Source organism: Heteronotia binoei, chromosome 4 (assembly GCF_032191835.1).
Source record: "Heteronotia binoei isolate CCM8104 ecotype False Entrance Well chromosome 4, APGP_CSIRO_Hbin_v1, whole genome shotgun sequence".
NCBI lineage: Eukaryota > Metazoa > Chordata > Lepidosauria > Squamata > Gekkonidae > Heteronotia > Heteronotia binoei.
This window is the reverse complement of record NC_083226.1, coordinates 186,012,695-186,034,769: the sequence shown is the minus strand read 5'-3', so window position 1 is coordinate 186,034,769 and position 22,075 is coordinate 186,012,695. Positions and strand designations below refer to the sequence as shown.

At 53.9% G+C, this 22,075-nt stretch overlaps 1 protein-coding gene across 1 annotated transcript in view; it reads right to left on the bottom strand.

The window, feature by feature from the left end:
• UNC13B (unc-13 homolog B) overlaps positions 1-22,075 on the bottom strand; it is a 294,094-nt gene that overhangs the window by 186,946 nt on the left and 85,073 nt on the right. The window contains exons 11-12 of the mRNA XM_060236646.1: positions 11,576-11,908; positions 9,201-9,291 (exon numbers count right to left, since the gene is read on the bottom strand). Coding sequence (XP_060092629.1) covers positions 9,201-9,291; positions 11,576-11,908 — 424 coding nt within the window. The remainder of the gene's footprint in view (positions 1-9,200; positions 9,292-11,575; positions 11,909-22,075) is intronic.

The following is a 22,075-nucleotide window of genomic DNA, read 5'->3' as shown; positions in this document are numbered from 1 at the left end:
TGGCTTCTCTTATGTTCTTATGTGACACAGAGTGTTGGACTGGATGGGCCATTGGCCTGATCCAACATGGCTTCTCTTATGTTCTTATGTGACACAGAGTGTTGGAGTGGAGGCGCCACTGGCCTGATCCATCATGGCTTCTCTTCTGTTCTTATGTGACACAGAGTGTTGGAGTGGAGGGGCCACTGGCCTGATCCAACAGGGCTTCTCTTATGTTCTTATGTGACGCAGAGTGTTGGACTGGAGGGGCCATTGGCCTGATCCAACGTGGCTTCTCTTATGTTCTTATGTGACTCAGAGTGTTGGACTGGAGGGGCCATTGGCCTGATCCAACAGGGCTTCTCTTATGTTCTTATGTGACACAGTGTTGGACTGGAGGGGCCACTGGCCTGATCCAACAGGGCTTCTCTTATGTTCTTATGTGACACAGAGTGTTGGACTGGAGGGGCCACTGGCCTGATCCAACAGGGCTTCTCTTATGTTCTTATGTGACACAGAATGCTGGACTGGAGGGGCCACTGGCCTGATCCAACAGGGCTTCTCTTATGTTCTTATGTGACACAGAGTGTTGGACTGGAGGGGCCACTGGCCTGATCCAACAGGGCTTCTCTTATGTTCTTATGCGACACAGAGTGCTGGACTGGAGGGGCCACTGGCCTGATCCAACAGGGCTTATCTTATGTTCTTATGTGACACAGAGTGTTGGAATGGAGGGGCCATTGGCCTGATCCAACAGGGCTTCTCTTATGTTCTTATGTGACACAGAGTGTTGGACTGGATGGGCCACTGGCCTGATCCAACAGGGCTTCTCTTATGTTCTTATGTGACACAGAGTGTTGGACTGGAGGGGCCACTGGCCTGATCCAACAGGGCTTCTCTTATGTTCTTATGTGACACAGAGTGTTGGACTGGAGGGGCCATCGGCCTGATCCAACAGGGCTTCTCTTATGTTCTTATGTGACACAGAGTGTTGGAATGGAGGGGCCATTGGCCTGATCCAACAGGGCTTCTCTTATGTTCTTATGTGACACAGAGTGTTGGACTGGATGGGCCACTGGCCTGATCCAACAGGGCTTCTCTTATGTTCTTATGTGACACAGAGTGTTGGACTGGAGGGGCCACTGGCCTGATCCAACAGGGCTTCTCTTATGTTCTTATGTGACACAGAGTGCTGGACTGGAGGGGCCACTGGCCTGATCCAACAGGGCTTCTCTTATGTTCTTATGTGACACAGAGTGTTGGACTGGAGGGGCCACTGGCCTGATCCAACAGGGCTTCTCTTATGTTCTTATGCGACACAGAGTGTTGGACTAGAGGGGCCACTGGCCTGATCCAACATGGTTTCTCTTATGTTCTTATGTGACACAGAGTGTTGGACTGGGTGGGCCATTGGCCTGATCCAACATGGCTTCTCTTATGTTCTTATGTGACACAGAGTGTTGGACTGGATGGGCCATTGGCCTGATCCAACATGGCTTCTCTTATGTTCTTATGTGACACAGAGTGTTGGACTGGATGGGCCATTGGCCTGATCCAACATGGCTTCTCTTATGTTCTTATGTGACACAGAGTGTTGGAGTGGAGGCGCCACTGGCCTGATCCATCATGGCTTCTCTTCTGTTCTTATGTGACACAGAGTGTTGGAGTGGAGGGGCCACTGGCCTGATCCAACAGGGCTTCTCTTATGTTCTTATGTGACGCAGAGTGTTGGACTGGAGGGGCCATTGGCCTGATCCAACGTGGCTTCTCTTATGTTCTTATGTGACTCAGAGTGTTGGACTGGAGGGGCCATTGGCCTGATCCAACAGGGCTTCTCTTATGTTCTTATGTGACACAGTGTTGGACTGGAGGGGCCACTGGCCTGATCCAACAGGGCTTCTCTTATGTTCTTATGTGACACAGAGTGTTGGACTGGAGGGGCCACTGGCCTGATCCAACAGGGCTTCTCTTATGTTCTTATGTGACACAGAATGCTGGACTGGAGGGGCCACTGGCCTGATCCAACAGGGCTTCTCTTATGTTCTTATGTGACACAGAGTGTTGGACTGGAGGGGCCACTGGCCTGATCCAACAGGGCTTCTCTTATGTTCTTATGCGACACAGAGTGCTGGACTGGAGGGGCCACTGGCCTGATCCAACAGGGCTTATCTTATGTTCTTATGTGACACAGAGTGTTGGAATGGAGGGGCCATTGGCCTGATCCAACAGGGCTTCTCTTATGTTCTTATGTGACACAGAGTGTTGGACTGGATGGGCCACTGGCCTGATCCAACAGGGCTTCTCTTATGTTCTTATGTGACACAGAGTGTTGGACTGGAGGGGCCACTGGCCTGATCCAACAGGGCTTCTCTTATGTTCTTATGTGACACAGAGTGTTGGACTGGAGGGGCCATCGGCCTGATCCAACAGGGCTTCTCTTATGTTCTTATGTGACACAGAGTGTTGGAATGGAGGGGCCATTGGCCTGATCCAACAGGGCTTCTCTTATGTTCTTATGTGACACAGAGTGTTGGACTGGATGGGCCACTGGCCTGATCCAACAGGGCTTCTCTTATGTTCTTATGTGACACAGAGTGTTGGACTGGAGGGGCCACTGGCCTGATCCAACAGGGCTTCTCTTATGTTCTTATGTGACACAGAGTGCTGGACTGGAGGGGCCACTGGCCTGATCCAACAGGGCTTCTCTTATGTTCTTATGTGACACAGAGTGTTGGACTGGAGGGGCCACTGGCCTGATCCAACAGGGCTTCTCTTATGTTCTTATGCGACACAGAGTGCTGGACTGGAGGGGCCACTGGCCTGATCCAACAGGGCTTCTCTTATGTTCTTATGTGACACAGAGTGTTGGAATGGAGGGGCCATTGGCCTGATCCAACAGGGCTTCTCTTATGTTCTTATGTGACACAGAGTGTTGGACTGGAGGGGCCACTGGCCTGATCCAACAGGGCTTCTCTTATGTTCTTATGTGACACAGAGTGTTGGACTGGAGGGGCCATCGGCCTGATCCAACAGGGCTTCTCTTATGTTCTTATGTGACACAGAGTGTTGGAATGGAGGGGCCATTGGCCTGATCCAACAGGGCTTCTCTTATGTTCTTATGTGACACAGAGTGTTGGACTGGATGGGCCACTGGCCTGATCCAACAGGGCTTCTCTTATGTTCTTATGCGACACAGAGTGCTGGACTGGAGGGGCCACTGGCCTGATCCAACAGGGCTTCTCTTATGTTCTTATGTGACACAGAGTGTTGGAATGGAGGGGCCATTGGCCTGATCCAACAGGGCTTCTCTTATGTTCTTATGTGACACAGAGTGTTGGACTGGATGGGCCACTGGCCTGATCCAACAGGGCTTCTCTTATGTTCTTATGTGACACAGAGTGTTGGACTGGAGGGGCCACTGGCCTGATCCAACAGGGCTTCTCTTATGTTCTTATGTGACACAGAGTGTTGGACTGGAGGGGCCATCGGCCTGATCCAACAGGGCTTCTCTTATGTTCTTATGTGACACAGAGTGTTGGAATGGAGGGGCCATTGGCCTGATCCAACAGGGCTTCTCTTATGTTCTTATGTGACACAGAGTGTTGGACTGGATGGGCCACTGGCCTGATCCAACAGGGCTTCTCTTATGTTCTTATGTGACACAGAGTGTTGGACTGGAGGGGCCACTGGCCTGATCCAACAGGGCTTCTCTTATGTTCTTAACGAACTCTATGTGAAACACATGCTAGGATCACTTGCAGGGGAGGGGCTTGCAGAGGCTCTCCCATCGCAGGCAGCAGATTCATGTGCAATTGACCTAGAAAGACATGCAGCTTGCAGCACTGGGCACTAATTGGGGGAAGCGCTGAGCCTTCGAGTACCATGCAGGCCATGCTCAGAAGCTGAAGCAGTTTTGGATGCAAGCCAGGCTCACATGCACAAAAAGGGCTGGAGCCTCCCTTGGGGCAAGATCGGACCTTCAGAGGCCCAGCAGAGGGAAGCCCCAAAATCAGAGCTTCAAAATCAACCAGACACACATCCCTTACAGCCTTCTGGGAAGCCACACAACAACCGCCTTGGACAGACAGACCCCCTACAACTCTAGGACAGACACCCAGTGGCTTGCAATCAGAAGGCTCACAAGTCTTCCCCCGCTCACACAGCCCTGTCGCTTCCCAGGCCCGGCAATACAGCTGAAAATCCACTCTCTAGTTTGCCCGCCCGAACTCACAGCTCATCCGATGCGGAAGGATGAAACGACTGCAAGCTGTTCACAGCTCTGTGTCCTGATTGGGTTCCGGACTGGTTAGAGGTCATTTGTTGAAAAGGAGAGCTCCAAAAATGCACGCGGGGCGGGGGGGGGGGGTGTTGTCTCATTTTGATCCTGCACACAGTTGCATTTCAAAATAGTTCAGCGACGCATGTGCTCATCCAGAGGCAGATGCTGAGAAGGGCCTGGATGCAAGCTGGTGGGACAGAGGCAGACAGCACATCACTCCCCGCTCAAAGAGCTCCCCGTGCATTTCCAACTGTTAGAGAGCTGCCATGAAAGTGGGCAGGGACTGTGGCTCAGTGGCAGAGCATCTGCTTGGTAAGCAGAAGGTCCCAGGTTCAATCCCCGGCATCTCCAACTCAAAAGGGTCCAGGCAAGTAGGGGTGAAAAACCTCCACTTGAGACCCTGGAGAGCCGCTGCCAGTCTGAGTAGACAAGACTGACTTTGATGGACCGAGGGGGGTCTGATTCAGTAGAGGGCAGCTTCATAAGTGTTAGGGGAGGGACTGTGGCTCAGTGGCAGAGCATCTGCTTGGTAAGCAGAAGGTCCCAGGTTCAATTCCTGGCATCTCCACCTAAAAAGGGTCCAGGCAAGTAGGCATGAAAAACCTCCGCTTGAGACCCTGGAGAGCCATGAATGGGGCTGTGGCTCAGTGGTAGAGCATCTGCTTGGTAAGCAGAAGGTCCCAGGTTCAATCCCCGGCATCTCCAACTAAAAAGGGTCCAGGCAAGTAGGCGTGAAAAACCTCAGCTTGAGACCCTGGAGAGCCGCTACCAGTCTGAGTAGACAAGACCTACTTTGATGGACTGAGGGTCTGATTCAGTAGAAGGCAGCTTCATAGGTCTTAAGGAAGGATGGTGGCTCAATGGTAGAACATCTGCTAGGTAAGCAGAAGGTCCCAGGTTCAACCCCCAGAATCTCCAACTAAAAGGGGTCCAGGCAAGTAGGCGTGAAAACCTCCGCTTGAGACCCTGGAGAGCCATGAATGGGGCTGTGGCCCAGTGGTAAAGCATCTGCTTGGTAAGCAGAAGGTCCCAGGTTCAATCCCCGGCATTTCCACCTGAAAAGGGTCCAGGCAAGTAGGCGTGAAAAACCTCAGCTTGAGACGCTGGAGAGCAGCTGCCAGTCTGAGTAGACAATACTGACTTTGATGGACCGAGGGTCTGATTCAGTAGAAGGCAGCTTCATATGTCCATATACCTGCTAGATACTGGGAACAGGTGAGGCACAGGAAACTTACTGGGTGGAAAGCACCAAAAATGTATCTTGAGTACTTTGTGTGTGTGTGTTTAAATAATGCGTTGTTCAAAGGAATGGAGGGGGCAGCTTCATATTTTCATATATGTTCATATAGGCAAGGATTTGAAGGAGGGCAGCAGTAACAGGGAGGGGGGACTGAACACTTCCTCCCCCCATGCGATTTCCAAGCAGAAAAGAGAAAATGTGGTGGTTGAGTGTACGGATTCTAGTCTGGGAGAACCGGGTTTGATTCCCCACTCCTCCTCCACACGCAGCTGCTGGTGTGACCTTGAGTCAGCCACAATTTCTCAGAAGAGCTGTTCTCTCAGAGATCTCTCAGCCCCACACCTACCTCACAGGGTGTCTGTTATGGGCAGAGGAAGAGAAGGAGATTACAAGATGCTCTGAGATTCCCAGTGAAGGAAAGGAAAGGTCCCCTGTGCAAGCACCAGTCGTTTCCGACTCTGGGGTGACTGTGGCGGAACCGGCCCGATTCTGCCTTCAGGCCCGGTCCCGTCTGCTCCCTATGGAGTCGCCAACTCCTGGAGGGAGCTATCTCTCCTCCTGCCCCTTGGGCTCGCTGCCACCACCTGCTCAGTCCCGGGGTTCAGATTGAGAGGAACAGGACTCCCAATCCCCCTCTCCAGCTGTGAGGCCAGGCCTCAAGGTCCTCTGCCACCCTGCACTTGGGTTTCACAGAGACCTCAGCGCTTCTTTGGGGCACCCCTGGAGGATTGGCACCTTATCCAACTGCATGCCTTCCCCCCTTCCCTGGGGCCCCCTTCTTAAAAACAGCGTGGTCTAAAGCGGTCTGGGGGTCTATGTGGTACAGAGATTGACTGCCAGTATTTAAAACAGAAAAAAACATTTATTTAAACAGTAAAAATGATAGGAAAAGAAAAACAAAACAAAAGCAGTTGCATCTACAAAATTAGCACAGCACAGCACAGCACAGCAAACAGCATAACAAAGGAAAGTTGTTCATAAACGCTTTCTACTGTCCCTGGTCTAGACTTGTCCTGTCTTGAGAATTACTTACGTTGCCTTGCTGCCTGGAGCCTCCCAGGCAGGAGCTCACAGCCAAGCAGCCTCCCTTCCCGAGCGCCTGCTGCAAACTCAGACTCTCTTCCTGCCTGGCACATGGCAAGAACAACAGCACTTCCTGCCTCTCTAGGAGGCTTTCCCCCTAGCGTTGTTGGTTTGGCTCTGGAAGGGAGGGGGGGGAGTGAGGGGAAGGCTACAAAGCCTGCTGAATGGATTTACTGATCCCTGCCTTTTTGGATGAAGCACCAACACTCTCAGATGGCGTTTCTCCACAGTGACGTTGCAGACTTTCTTATTGGGTGGTTTGCCACTGCCTTCCCCAGTCATCTCCACTTTCCCCCCAGCAAGCTGGGTACTCATTTGACCGACCTCGGAAGGATGGAAAGCTGAGTCAACCTTGGCCGGCTACCTGAGTCAAGCTTCCGCCGGAATCGAACTCAGGTCGTGAGCAGAGAGTTCAGACCACAGTGCTGCAGTACTGTTGCTTTACCACTCTGCGCCACGGGGCCGCTGTTCCCAGTGAAGAGTGGGGTATAAATCCAATCTCTTCTTCTTTTTCCAAAAATACAAGTCGCCGTTGTTTTGCTTCCTTCTCCCTCTCTTGCTTCCTTCTGCATCTCAGCTTGCTTTACCAGGCTCTCTCAATCACACAGGAGCTACAGAGCAAGATAGCTTGCTTTGCCAGGCTCTCTCAATCGCGCAGCAGAGCTACTGAGCCAAGCCTCTCTTCCTTTGATTGGCTGAGGCTCCTCCCCTCCTCACTTTACCCAGTTCCCTCAATCACAGGGAGAAATACAAAGCACCTTTAAGACTAACACAGTTTATTCAAGGTATGAGCTTCTTGACTTGCGACAGAGAAAGAAAGTGTATGTGTGTGTGTTTTGTTGGGCTCAAAGCAACTTATGTGCAAAAGCTCACAATACCCAGCCATTTCTTGTTTCCCCCTGGGTCTTAGGCTCAAAGCATTGACCATGAGATTTCTGTAATGAATGTCAAAAGCAGGTTTGCAACTTACAGATACACACCTGAACTACACCTGAACAGCCTACTCAAGAATGCTACAGCACAGACACTGTCTCCAGATTTTGATGCAATAATTCAGAGCAAGAGGTGTCAAGTTATCAGAAGTATCTTTTATTTTAAGTTTAAAAAAACTCCTTTAATTGTCTTTGTCTGTGCCCTTTATACATTTTAAATCTCTGCTACCCGGCATTACATTTTAGGACACATTGCCTGGCCCGACAAGGTCTCATTTATGTCAAATCATCCCTCATAACAAATGTGTTTGACCCTACCCATGCCCAAGACTCATCATCAAGTTCACACTGCTCCAACCAGAACTTGGATTTGTGGCTGAAACCCCAGCCGGGTCTGAGTTCACACTACAGCACCCTCAGGTGGATCCATGAAGTCCTTCCCGCCACTGCATTTCTGTCCTTCTCACAGCTGCCGTTACCCAACAGACAGCCCCCTCCACGCCGAAGACAGTCTGTAAGGCTGTTTAACAAGCTGTGAGTTTAATACGTTAATAACCAAGTTGTTTTCTTAGAAGACTTACTTCAAAACGTCAACACACAAACACAGATCCAACAAGAAATCTGAAAGAACCTCAGTAGAGCAATCTCGGCAGGCCCATTTAGCAATTTCTGGGCATAGCGGAAAATGTGTGTGCCCACACGGAAGACCTTGGCCTTTTGCATGTGCACCCCAGATCCCCAGCGACAGAATAATATCAATGTACAGCTCCCACCCACACACACACACCCCAAGGCCTTCCAGCAGCAGGCATTCTCCTTGGGCAGAGAAAGAAGGCGGCAAGACTCCTGGGGGTGGGACTCCGGAAACATGTCACTCAGTTGCCCAAATTCAGCTCTCTTCGGAAGCAAAGCAAGACAATCACAATGATGCGTCTCTAAGTTCTTCTGTGACAGCTGGCCACGTGTTTCCCAAGCCTGGCAGAATCTTTTCACTTGGTTCAACAGGCCACTTACTTATTTAAGCGTGACGAGAGCATTTGGCTCCCTGCGCTGTTAACAGACAATTCTCTGCCTTGCATGAGAAACTTCATTACTCCTCTCGAGAAAGCCTGGCATTGTTCCAAGGCGCGCTTGACTGCGAGAACACCCAGCGCCCCCCAAAGCTTATTCATTCCAGGAACGAAGAGGCTCGGAGAGGTGGGGGGGACTTGTTTTGATCAGGGGGGCAGGGGAGGCAACCCCCAGGCAAGAACGCATCCCCAAAAACGAGGCCTTCTTTCCCTTCGCCCCCAAAGCTGATCACACATGGAGCAGCCTCTGAAGTTCTCCCTGAAGCAAGAGCAAGAGCAGTGCAGGATGGGAGGGGCACCTCCTGCCCCACCCACCCACCCCCCTTCAGTAGCACCAGCTGGTTGAGCAAAATGGACTCCATTCTGACGGCAACGACTGCTCGCTTTGGAGGCCGACGTTAGACATTTCCCACAAAGATTCCTCCCGGCCGCGAGAGTGACACATTCAGCCTCCCCCCGCCCTGCCCATTCCAGCAACACACAGACACACACGTGCCTTTCCAGTGCCTCTACACAACCCTCTCCAGCAAAGCACCTCCCTCCAGCCGCTAACGCCACCCTTCAGAGACAAGACTGACAGAGATATAGAAAAACGGGCCGCCCGCGGCCAGCCCTACCTCCTGGAACTGCAGCCGGACTTTGCTAATGGCACGAATCCAGCGGGCTCTTGCTGGGGCAAACAATGGAGGGTCGCTTGCATCGGGGTAGCTGGTGAGAGCAAGAGAGAGAGAACCAAATCAGGAACAGAAGAGGCAAGAAGGCAACACGACCGAGTTGGCGAGAAAGAGAAGGCAGCGAAGGGGGCAAAGGCTGCCCACAACAGCCTAGGAGAGGCACACCAAAGGCCCCTGTGGCCCTCTCTGTTCGTGGAGTGTGCAGGACTCCCTGGCTTCACAGCTTGGGGCCAGGGCATCTGAAGGACTGTTCTCTCACAGACATCCCTGCCCAGGAATTAAGATCAGAGGGAGAGGCCCTCCTGACTGCCCCACCAATCAGAGAAGCTCATCATCAAGTTCACACTGCTCCAACCAGCGTACCGGTGACAACCCAACCCATACCTCCGGGTGATTTGGGCAAGGGGGCGCATGTAGATGTTGAACAACATCGGGGAGAGCACCGCCCCCTGAGGCACCCCGCAGTCAAGCGCGTGTCTCAGGGACAGTTCACCCCCAATCGCCACCCTTTGTCCCCGACCATCAAGGAAAGAGAGAAGCCATTGCAAGACCAGCCCCTGAATCCCTGAATCGGCGAGACAGCAGGTCAGCAACCGATGGTCGACCGTATCGAATGCTGCCGATAGGTCCAACAATATCAGCACCGCTGAGCCGCCTCAATCCAGATGCCACTGGAGGTCATCCACCAGGACGACCAGCACTGTCTCCGTCCTGTGACCTGGGTGAAGTCGGACTGGTGAGAGTCAAGAACGGAAGCGTCATCCAGAAAGCTCTGTAACTGCAGCGCCACTGCCCTCTCAATAATTTTACCCAAAAAGCGTAAATTCGAGACCGGCCAGTGATGTGCCAATTCGGCCGGGTCTAACGTCGATTTTTTCAGGAGAGGGTGAACCACAGCCTCTTTAAGAGGTGTCGGAAAATGCCCTTCCATAAGGGATCTATTCATGATATCCCATATAGGATATCTGAGCTCCCTCTGGCAAGCTTTAATAAGCCAGGAGGGGCAAGGGTCCAGATCACAAGTTGTAGGTCGTGCAGTAGAGAGGATCCTGTCAACTTCCTCTAGGCTGAGTGTATCGAAGCAATCCAGAACAAAACCAGAAGGCAGGCACGGGGCCTCGAGTTCACATACTGTCTCCAATGTGGCGGGGAGGCCATGGCGGAGCGACAAGATCTTGTCTGCAAAAAAGTTCGCAAAAGCCTCAGAGCCAATCTCCAATTCCTTAGAATTTGGCCCGCCTTGTGGCAGTGTTATAAGGGTCCGAATTGTGTTGAACAATTGTGCCGGGCGCGAAACTGCAGATGCAATCTTGGCCGCAAAGTAAATTTTCTTTGTGGCTTTGACTGCCGTCTCATAGGACCTCATAAACTCTCTATAAGATGTCCTAGTCGCTTCGTCTCGAGTACGCCGCCATTGCCTCTCTAGCCGTCTGAGTCCTCGTTTCATCTGCCGCAACTCCAGGTTATACCATGGCGCTAGCTTAGAGCGAGGGCGCAGAGGACATCGAGGTGCGATCTCATCGATGGCTCTGGAGAGTCTGTCATACCAAGACTCCGTCAGGTCATCCAGGGAATCGCAAGGGGGCCAGGAATCCCGTAGAGCCCTTTGGAACCGTTCCGGGTCCATCTGGCTCTGCGGGCGAGCTAAAATATGCTCACCGCCTAAACGGTCTTGAGGTGGGACATCCACACGAGCCTTGAGGGCATAGTGGTCCGACCATGGTACTGCTTCGGCAGTAATACCGTCCACTAAAACACCCGCCGCAAAGATCAAATCTAGCATGTGCCCTGCCTGGCGAGTGGGCGTTGTAACAATTTGGGAGAGTCACCATGGATGACACTAGGTCCATCGCCCGATTGGAGGTCGCGTCATCGGCATGAACATTGAAGTCACCCAGGATCAAAAGCCTCGGGTACTTCAACGCCCAGCCTGTTACGGCCTCCATCAGGAATGGCAAGGCGCCGGTTGGTGCGTTAGGCGGACGGTACACCAGCCAGATCGCCAACCCCTCCCCAACGTCCCACGCCAGACCGGCACATTCAATGCCCTTGATCTCTGGGGCCGGGAGAGCCAGGGAGGAGTAAGCCTCTCGTATGAATAGAGCCACCCCTCCCCTCGCCCACTAGTCCGTGATTGGTGAAAGACTAAGTATCCTCTCCCAGATGGCTTTTTAAATGTCTTTTATCCGTGCTGTGAACCACCCTGAGCACCATAAGGAAGGAAAGCGGTGGATAAATGTCTGAAACAAGCAAATAAATATTCCCAAAGACACCAAAGATTAGTTTCCTCTCCAAGGCCGCAAAGTCACATCACCTACCTGTCAGGTGGCTTCTCAGATACTTCCTTGGGCTTCTCATCTTCTGGAGGGGGGCTCAGCACCGCGGGCTCTCTTTTCCCTGCCTCCTCGCTCTCCAGCAGCACCTGCTCTCTGCCAGCTCGTGCCACCTGCGACTCCTGCTGTTCGTGGGGCAATCCGTGGGCCTCCTTCTGGTGGCGGATGGGCAGCACCCCTTGACGACGCTCCTCCTCTTCCTCCTCCTCCTCGTGTTCCGAGTTGGCGGCACTCCCCTGAGAGCGTTCCAGCTCACTTAGCCGAGAACTCTCTTGGCTGATGTCACAGGAGGAGCCAAACCTAACACTGCTGGCGGGACTACAAGAGAGCAAGAAACCAGTAAGCCAAAGCAGCGGCACTCAGGAAACAACACGTGGCGGTCGCAACACACACACGAACACGCACAATATGCGCAGAGAGCAAGTTCTGGCTTCCCATGGGCAAAGGCCTCAACGGGTCCCACAAGCGACGTCAGCCCCAACCACACCGGGTCGCTTGGTGCTGCCTCACCTGCTGCTTGGGGGCTCGAGAGGTCCGCCTGGCACCGAGAGCACAAGACGGCGGGGAGCATGCAAAGCCTGGCCCAGAGAAAGCCACCAAGAACAGCAGCGGAGGCTTGCGGAGTCCGCCGAGCAGAGCTGAAAGGGCCAAGGCTCAAGGCAGCTCCCGGCAACCCGTCTTCCTCAACTACCCAGGACGGGCCGTCCGCATTTGAACCTCTTCTACAGCTGCTCTATGCCCACATTCCCCCGTTCTGATTCCGGCTGGCGACATGCTCTGCTGCAGCTGGCACCGACCCGGAATCAGCACAGCCCTTTTCCCAAGCGCTGAGCGGGAGCAACCACGCACCCAATGCCTGCTGACGGGACTCTCCTTTCCTGGCGCCCAGCAGGGCAGGGGAAAGACTCAGAACTCAGGCTCCAGGACATGCCGGAGGCAGGGCGGGGAGGGGAGGGCCTGCAAAGCAGGGCCAGGCCTAGACTCAATGGCGGGGGCACCTTCCCTCTCAGGCGAGGCAGTTTCCCTAGACACCACCCAGGGGCAAATGTCTTTCCTTCCAGAGGCTGAGAGCTAAACCTATGCAGGGACCATCACGCACGTTTTCAAGACAAGGTAGGGAAAAGTCAGAGGCCACCTGGCTTGGAGGCTTAGCGGTGGCAGGAGGTCAGGCAAAGAGGCCCTCCTTTGTCGCTTCTCGTTGGCTCCTTGCTTGCAGCCGCCAAACACCTGGGGCTGGCAGTGGAGCAGAAAAGCTGAAATGTGGCTGTAGGCCACAGCAGCACAGAAGCTGTTGCACAGCAAGAACACGGCATTGCAACAATAGAACTCTTAAAGGTCCAGGAGAACCCTCAACTCTCTCTCACACACACACAAACACACACTCTTTCTGTGAGTGAATGAGAGAGGGAGAGAGAGGGAGAGGGGGAGAGGGGGAGGAAGGAGGGAGGGAGAGGGAGAAAGGGAGAGAGAGGGACGGAGAGAGGGAGGGAGGGAGAGAGAAAGGGAGAGAGAGGGGGGAGGAAGGAGGGAGAGAGAGGGAGAGAGAAAGGGAGAGAGAGGGACGGAGAGAGAGACAGGGAGAGGGATGGAGAGAGAGAGAGGGAGAGGAAGAGAGACAGGGAGAGAGGGGAAGGAGGGAGAGAGGGAGGGAGGGAGAGAGAGGGGGAGGGAGAGAGAGGGAGAAGGAGGGAAAGCGGGAGAGGAAATGAGAGGGGGGAAGGAGAGAGGGAGAGTGGGAGAAAGAGGAGGGAGAGAGAGAGATGGAGGGAGGGAGAGAGAGAGTGAGAGAGGGAAGGAGGGAGGGGGAGGGAGGGAGGGAGAGAGAGGGAGGGAGGGAGAGAGGAAGAGGGAGGGAGGGAGAAGGAGGGAAAGCGGGAGAGGAAATGAGAGGGGGGAAGGAGAGAGGGAGAGTGGGAGAAAGAGGAGGGAGGGAGGGAGAGAGGGAGGGAGGGAGAGAGAGAGAGTGAGAGAGGGAAGGAGGGAGGGAGAGAGAGGGAGAGTGGGAGGGAGGGAGAGAGGGAGGGAGGGAAGGAGGGAGGGAGAGAGAGAGTGAGAGAGGGAAGGAGGGAGGGAGGGAGAGAAAGGGAGAGTGGGAGGGAGGGAGGGAGAGAGGGAGGGAGGGAGAGAGAGAGTGAGAGAGGGAAGGAGGGAGGGAGGGAGAGTGGGAGGGAGGGAGAGAGAGAGGGAGAGAGGGGAAGGGAGGGAGACAGGGAGAGTGGGGAGGGAGGGGGAGAGAAAGGGAGAGAGACTGACTGACTCTCTGCCTGAGTTACAGGACTGGCAACGGCTTCAGTTTCAGCACTGTCTGCATCTCCTGAGATACCTTTTTCCAAACCAGGAGCTCATTTTAAATGAGCAATCAAAGGCTTTTCTTCCAATCCATTTGAAAGGAAGCCGTCTCAATCCACTCCTCCCCGCTGAACGGTGACTTTTGCCCAACATTTTGTGCCCCCCGCCCCCCCGCCCCGGCCATGTCATTGGGAAGTGCCAGGTGCTCTCACAAGGAATGTGGCAACAAAAAGCTAACAAAAGCAATAACGGAAGCTGCTGGTTGACAAAAAAAAAACCACAACAGGGAAAGAAGAACACCTGGGAGATTTTTCAAGAGAAAGGGAGATTTTGAGAGATGGAGAAAAACCACAGAAAGGACTTATGGGGAGGGGGGGGGGGGAGTCGTCCTACCACTGCTAGCAACCACGGTGTGAGTGAGTCGGAAGGACAGGGTCTATGCTAGCGCTCTTGCATTATAAATGGCCCGTGAGTGGACACCATTTATCATGCTGCACAAGCTACTGGCCTTTTCTCCTCCAGGGGCCTGCTGCTCGTCGCCTCCGGGGGCTGCGATCCAGGAGGGAGAATTCCCGCGGCAGGACAGGGGATGGCCTCCACCAGCTCTTCCAAAGCCGGGCCTGGGGGGCCGCTGGGAACCCCCCTGCCTGGCTCATCTTCAGGCTCTCCCAACCCGGCACCCTCCAGCTCTTCGCAGGACAGGACGGAGGAGACGGCAGCAGTGGGGCCGCTCCACCCCTCGCCAAAACGATGGGACTTCTCAGCGCAGGAATCCAACTCGGCCGCTGGAGCGGGCAGTTGGTCAGCCTTGGCTCCCTCCTCTGCGTCGATCGCAGGTGGGACGGGCTGCTGAGGTGCAGACGCCACCGGCGGGGCCTTGGCGTCCAGTCCGGAGAGAGCATCTGGGGTCACATCTTTGTCGGACAAGCCCTCTGCCGGGGGTGGGCCTGCCCCGTCCTGGGGAGGAGCCTGCTTGCCGTCTTTTTGCCAGGGAAAGGAGAAGTCCAGCTTCCGCCCGAACGCTGGGCCCTGGGCGCTCTCTGGCTTCCCTGCCTTCTCTTCAGTTCCTCCGCCAAACAAAGTGGAAGAGAGCTTGTGAAACCCGGACATGAGGCCCGGCTCCGCCGTAGCCTGACTAGCTGCAGGTGGCTGCAGCGGGAAGAAGGAGCCAAACGCCTCCGTGGAAGGTGCAAAGCTGAATTTGGGCAAGCCCAAGAGGCTTGGGAGTTCAAAGCCAGGCTTGGCACCGCTGGACTCTGTGGCACCGCTGGCAGGCCTGCTGGCAGGAGCCGAGCTCTGCGCTGAAGGCTCTTCCTTCTCAAGCTGTGCATCTCCTTCCGTCCCCAGAGTCCTGGCTGGACTTTTCTGGAGCAAGTCTTGTCCCTCATCTGAAACCAGGAAACAAAGCTTCAGGCCTCCCGCAGTCCCCGGAGCAGAGCGCCACGAGCCCTTGTCTCCTTCATCAACTTCAGGTTCCAGTTCATGGGCATGGTCCAGATCCATGGGGCCAACTTCAATTTCCTGCTCTGGGGCTTCTTGTTCAGCAGCCACCGAGGCAACATCCGTCTCTAACGGCTGCCTGGACACTTCAGCGGCTTCTGCGCCGATGGCATCCTCTGCATCTTGACTGCAAGGGCCAGCGCTCCACACTGGGTGGATTGGGACAAAGCTCGTCTCCCCAGGTGCCACCTCAAGGCCTCTCTCCTCCCTAGAGAGCCTTGTTTCCGGAGCGTCTAACAGAGGCTCCTCTTGACCCCTCTTAGGCTCCTTTGTCGAGCCCCCTTCCACCAACACTGGGGCACCATCCTCTCTTCTGAAGACACCGCTGGCTTCTGTCCCCAGCAGTTCGGCTCGAGAGATCTGGTCTGGCTTGGTGGTGCGTCTGTTGCTTGCAGCCTCTCTGGCGCAGGAGTCGGCCCTGGGGGGCTTGGGGGCTGCAGCTGGTTGGGGAGGGGCCTCTTCCGACGCCCCTTTGAAAATGCCGAAGAAATCGCTGCTGAAGGTGGGTGAGGGCCCCCCCGGCAGAGACGAGAAACCAAAGAAGGAAGAGCTTTTCCTCTGGGTGCTTGGAGCCACCGGAGGCTGGGGCTGGGAAAAGAAGTCAGAGAAGGTTTTGGTGGGTTTCATTTTGGTCACGAAACTCGAGAACATTTCCACAGAAGCGTCTAGCACAGACTTGTCGCTCTCAGGTTCTTGAGGCGTGCCTTGCAAGGCTGCTGTGGGGGGAGCCCTTCCAGACTGGGTGTGCGGCCAGCTTGTGCCGGGAGGGGGAGGGCCTGCTGCTGCCTGGGCTTCCTGCAGCTTCACCTCAGGAACGTCTGGCCGCCCTTCAGGTGCCCCCTCCTGCAAAAGGACTTCAGGGACCCCCACGTCCGAAACGGAATTCCATTCTGTGTTTTCACCCCGGTACGATGGAGCCGGTGCCTTGTCTGGAGGCAACACAAGCACAGCTCTCTCTTCTGGGTTCTTTTGTGGTTGTTCCGCTGACCCCGGGGCCTGCGCAGGTAAGGCTCTGCTGTCCTCCCACGTCTGATCTTTTCCGCTTGCATCCCTCACGGCCGCAGGAAGCCTGCCTGCCTTCTGCCTGCCTCCCAAAGCCCTGGGGGGTTCAGCCACAGGGACATTCAAGGCACCTGCTCTGCTGTGCAGGCCGGCAGCCTCTTTCTTGCCCAGCACGGCGGCCACCACATCAGCAGCAGCCGCCACCTCCTCCTCCTCCTTCTCCAGGGACTGCTGGCTGCCAGCTCCAATGCCCGAGTCAACAGAAGCAGAGGCCCTGGTGCTCGCTTGCCGTGGAGGTGGCTCTGCAGGGGCCGCTGGCGGGGTTTCATCCAGGAAGGAGGTCAGGCTGAAGAAGCCGAAACTGGAGCTACTCTGGGGCTTCACAGGAGGGCCTCCCCCCGACAGGAAGGAGGGGAGCTTGAAGAAACCCTCTGCTTCTGCAGGCTTGGCCTCCGGGACTGTTGAAGAAGGGGGCGGGGCCTCTCCTGCAGAGAAGAAAGAGAAAAGGCTCCTGCCGGCCGGCTGAGGCTTAGAAGGATCGGCTGCCTGGGACAAGCCAAAAGGCCAGCTCCATCCGAGCTCCTGTGGGGGTTCCGGGGGGCCGCTTGGCTGTGCAGGGTGAGGCGTGGCTCCTGGACGGCTACCCCCTGGTGATAGAGCTGGTCCACTGGCACGTGGCCCTCGTGGTGGACTTGGGTGGCCCGTTCCGGGGGCTGCATGCAGGGAGGGGCTGTGGCCAGCATCCTTTGGCAGGGTCTCTGTTTCCTCTCCTCTTCTTCTGGGCAGGCCGTGTCTCTGGGCAGTTTCCTCCCCACCCTGCCGCAGAAGAGCACGGGACTCAGAAGCTGCGTTGCTGCTAGGCTCTTGCACGCCTTGCCCATCCGGAGCCTCTCTTTCCACCAGCATCTGGGTCCCACCGGACGGCAGAACAGTGGCACTCGGAGGGGGAGGGGCTACGTCCCCTCTGAAAAGGTCCCCGATGGAACCAAACAAGGAAGAAAGGCCCGAGCCTTCTCCTTTCTCTCCAGGCGTCTTCTTCGCATTTTCACTCAACAGATCTGCTGTTGAGTCTGGTGGTGGTTTGTTCAGCTGTGCTTTAAAGAAATCAATAAATCCAGATGTTTGGCTTTTCTCCGCTGCTGCAGTTGGGACGGGGGCCTCCCCCCGGTGGAAGATCTTCAGGGCGCTTTGGAAGAGCGTCCCCTCGGCCTCTGATGACGCTTGGGTGGGCACTGCCTCCGCTCTCTTGGGCTCCTCCCTGCTCGTCTGGCATCTAGACTGAGCTGGCATAACAATGGCACCTAACTGACCAAGCTGCGGGCCGGTGGGGCCAGAGCTTTGTGGAAAGGGAGACCTGAGCAAAGGAGCCTTCTTGTGCGGAGCGTTCTGAGAGACGCCATTCCTAACGGACTCTAATGTGTCAAACCCGGCTGAGTCTTTTCTCCCTGCTTCACACCGGGTGGAAATCTGTGCATGGCCGCCCACCGCCTCTCCTCTTTTCCTGGGTGACGTCAGTGGAAGAGCATCATGCGTGTGATCCGGAGACTCCGATGGAGCATCCACACCCTCTGACCCTGAAGATTTGCCCAGCAGGCCTCCTAGAGTCGAAAATAAAGACGTGACTTTGCTCACGGATCCCCTTCTGTCTTCTTGGGTTGTTCCGATTTCTGCTGCATTCTGAGTCCCTGCGAGAGGCGCAGGTTTTGCAGGAGAATGAAAAATAGGGAGGCTGAACCGTCTGGGGTGCCCCGTCTCAGAAGCTGCTGTCCAAGGAGTTCTCTCTGGCCATCTGTGGTGCAACTCCCCCCCCTGCCGCCTGCTGCTAGAAGCCCCCATGGAATTAACGGTCAGGTCCAGCATTAGTGGAAGCTCTTCTAAGTACTGCTCCGTTTCCCTTTCAGGCGTGAAGTCTACCTTGAGCTTCTGAAGTCTGTATTCAGAGAAGTCCAAAGGCAGCTCCCTTTGGTAATAAATGGACTCTTCAAACATTTGCGAAAAGGTCTCCAAATTCATGTTCATAAGTTGATCACTTCTCTGGAAAGCTACGGACAAATCGAGTGGCTTGCTGACGTGGTCATGATGATCCGGTTGCTCCTCCTCAGCAATCCACAACAACTCATCTTCACTGCCAAGAGGTACTTTGAAACCACAAACAGCAATGCTGTTATCTTCCAACACCATGTCTTCCAAAAAATCCCCAAGATAATTATAATCCCAAAAGTCAGGCTGGGCAAAGGTGTCAGGGGTGCATATATACACGTATTCCCCTGTGAAATCAGTGAGCAGGGAATAGACATATTGACCATCACTGTACAGGTAATACCCACAATCTCCATCTTCTGACGGCCACCAGGCACCGTGTCCAAGCAACATCAGCCAGTCCTGGTATTCCTGGTTGTAAGAAGGATACACAAGGCTTCCATTCACACTTAGAGACGCGTGCTCTCTGAGAGTCCACATATTTCCATCACCGACAGAGGAAAAGCTCAAGTCCATCGGCATCTCTTCCAGGGCACAGTTGTAGTCGTCAAACGGAAGACCGTTCAAAGAACCATTTGCCCACATCTCGCTTTCCTCCAGACAGAAATTGTCAAAGGCTACCTGATCGAGTGAGTCGTACGATGCAACGCTTGAATCTACGCTCTGCGTATCAAAACTGCCATTTGACCTCCAGTCCACCACGTTTGCATTACCGTCTTTCTTACACAGATTCAGGGCTGCATCACTGGATTCTGACCACTCAAAAAACTGCTCCAATTGATTCAAGTTCTGGTTGAAGACATAGTAGACTGGCAAGGGGATCTGTTGAGAGTTTGCAGAAGGCTCCAGGGAATCGTACTCCCAGTCAAAGCTCAACTTCCTCCTAGTTTCCTCAAAAGCACAATACTGTCCTAACTGACCGTACAATTCTGCATTGAGTAAAGAAGAATTGAGGAATTCATCTGACCTTTCATTTACTGCCATTTGATAAATATCACAATCTGCATATTGTCTGGAAACAGCTGGGCTCCTAGAAAAGTCCTGTATGTTTTGCTGAGAACTCAGAGCATGCTGGGACACAGAATGCCACTGGAAGGGAAGGGGGTCATTGTCCATTTCCATTAATCCCGTGTCAGGCGAATGGCCATTAGTCTGAGAAGACTCAGTGACTTTCTCCTCTGCTTTTCCTTTTGGTTTGTGCATAATGCTCCTAACGAAGTTCGTCTTCTCCAGTTTCTCTCCAGTGCCTTCCTGAGGACAGGGAGCCACACGCAAGCTGACAGAACTGCCCCTGCCCTCCTCGCTCTTTGTGAAAAACTTCATTAGGCCCGAAGGACTCGTTTTCACCTTCTCTGGTTTACAGTCAGACACATTTTCACTCGAAGCAAATCTGAATAATCCAGAAAGTAAGCCAGGAGGACTGCTTTTCTGACTGCTCGTTTCATTTTTAACATTCGGGTCTTGCCTGTTGGGTGTCTGGTCAGACGAAGAATGCTGGAAAAACCCGGAAAAGAAGTGTGATTGTGGTGGTGCCTTGGCGGAGCCATCTGGTGTCTTGCCCTCTTGGCCAGTTGCCAAAACATTGGCAGCATTGAAGCCTGGGTCTTTCAGCATGGGCGATGGTGCCCTTCTGCATTTCAGATCTTGAACACTGATATTATCATCATCTCCTGCCTGTGCAACTGTCCGACTGCCAGTGACAACTTGAGGTAGATCTTCTCTTTCTGGTGCACGCAAACTGTCTTCCTCACCAGTTCCTCTCATCCCCAATGGCTCCTCTTGACGATCTGGTCCATAAGAAGCTGAAGAAGACTTTGATGAGATGATCCTGGCAGATTCTAAGTTCCTGCTTTTGTGATCCTGTTCAGCATTCTGGGGCTTGCCACAAAAACCCTGTTGCCCAGTAAGAACTTTTGAATCCATCAGGTTTTCAGTAGAGGCAGCTTTGGAAAAAGAGGCAAAAAACCCTCGCTTTTCTTTCTCCTGTTTGTCTGAAGACCCCAAACTGCTCAAAAAGGGAATCTGCACTTTCCCAGTGAAAGGGAAATGCAATTCACTGTGCGCAGAATCCGTTCTTCTGACATCGTCTTCTGACTGGTGACTTTTCTTCAAGCCAGAGGCTGGAGCCTCTTTTGGCACCGACTCCCCTGAAGGGAGCAAAAGCAGGCTGAACGACCTCTTAAGAGGGCTGAAGAAGTTCTCCGAAGATCCTCCTGGCCCAGAGGGTTGGTCGTGGGCTTCCTTTCTGCTGTCGCTTGGCTTGCTTCCCAACCCCTGTCGTCCTTCTGGCTGCTGGTTTCCTGAAGAGCCTCTATACTCTTCTGCAACTTTCTCTGGCAGAAGCACATCAGAAGAATCTGACGGCACAGTTGCCTGCTTGGGAACAGCCAGGTGTTCAAAACTGGCTTTCAAACTAAAAGAACTAACAGAGCTAGACAATTTACCGAGAATTGAGGACACCGGACCAACCCCTGTGCGGGTCTCTGCTTCATTCCGGTGCTTTTCTGCAGACCCCTGTGTGGTTTTTGCATTGTCTTCACGCAGCCTCTCACTTGCTTGGACTTCACAAGCACTGATGCAGTGGTCTTTCGCCTTCAGGGGCTCTTCTTGTTTTACATCCTCTCTCTTTAGCGCTTCTTTTTCAGAGAATATTTTTAAGGGGTTTATCATGCCTAAAACAGAATTCACAACTGAACTCGGATTCTGATATGAGAACTGACCGTGTCCATCCTTTGCCGAAGAGTCTTGACCCCCGAGGCCCAGAGAAGCCTCCAGGTCAGCTCTTTCTGGGGCACCCAAAGCAGCAGCAGCACCACCACGGTCTCCTTCCTTGACACTACCCCAGGCCAAGGGAGTAGCGGCTGGAGAGACCTTCACACCGGCTTTACTTTCTACCTTCCCTTCTGGAGCAGCACACTCAGACTTGGGTTTTCCAGAGAACATCTTCATTATGCCTCCCTCAGACTGACCGAGAACTTCTGATTTCTCTGGTGCTGAAGTCACAAACTTTTCCACCGATGCCGACAAATGCTTTGTTCCTGAGCCTACCTTTTCAGTGAGAGAACTAAACAAGGAGCTGACGGTGTTCTTCACACCAAACAAGTCCGCGAGTGCCTCTGGTTTCCCTTTGTCACCCTCTCCGTCTTCCACGGCAGAAACCGGCTTTGTTTGGTCTGAGCAGTCATTCTCTTCTGCCAGGTGATCAGCGTTGGCCCGCTTCAGAAGGAAACTCTCGTTTTTACTTTTGGGGAGGCTTCCAAATTTGCTGATCTCTTCCTCTTTTTCAGCCAAGTATTCGGACACCGTTTCAACTAAGCACTGCAATTCACCCATTGCGTCCACATATTCCTCAGCCGGCTCTTCAACGGGAGAGAGTGCCAAGTCTTGCTTCAGGCAGCTGTGCTTCCCTTCTCTCACTCTACGTGGCTTTGGGTCCTTTTGAAGGAAGGATCCAGCAGGACCTCCATGCTGGTTCTCCGGGGATTCCCCCAAATGGCAAATGTTGGACTCGCGCCAGGCTTGCGACAGCATGGCCAGTTCTTCCAAGTCATCGTCTTCTGAAACAGGAGAGTACTGAAGCTCATCAGATGCACTGCTATCAAATTCCTCCAGACCACCCCCCAGTGGCACAAAGCAGTTAGCTGGCGGTTCTGTGAGCAGTCCATCTTCACGGCTAAGGTGAACTGGACCAGAGTCAAGAACTGTCTGTCTGTT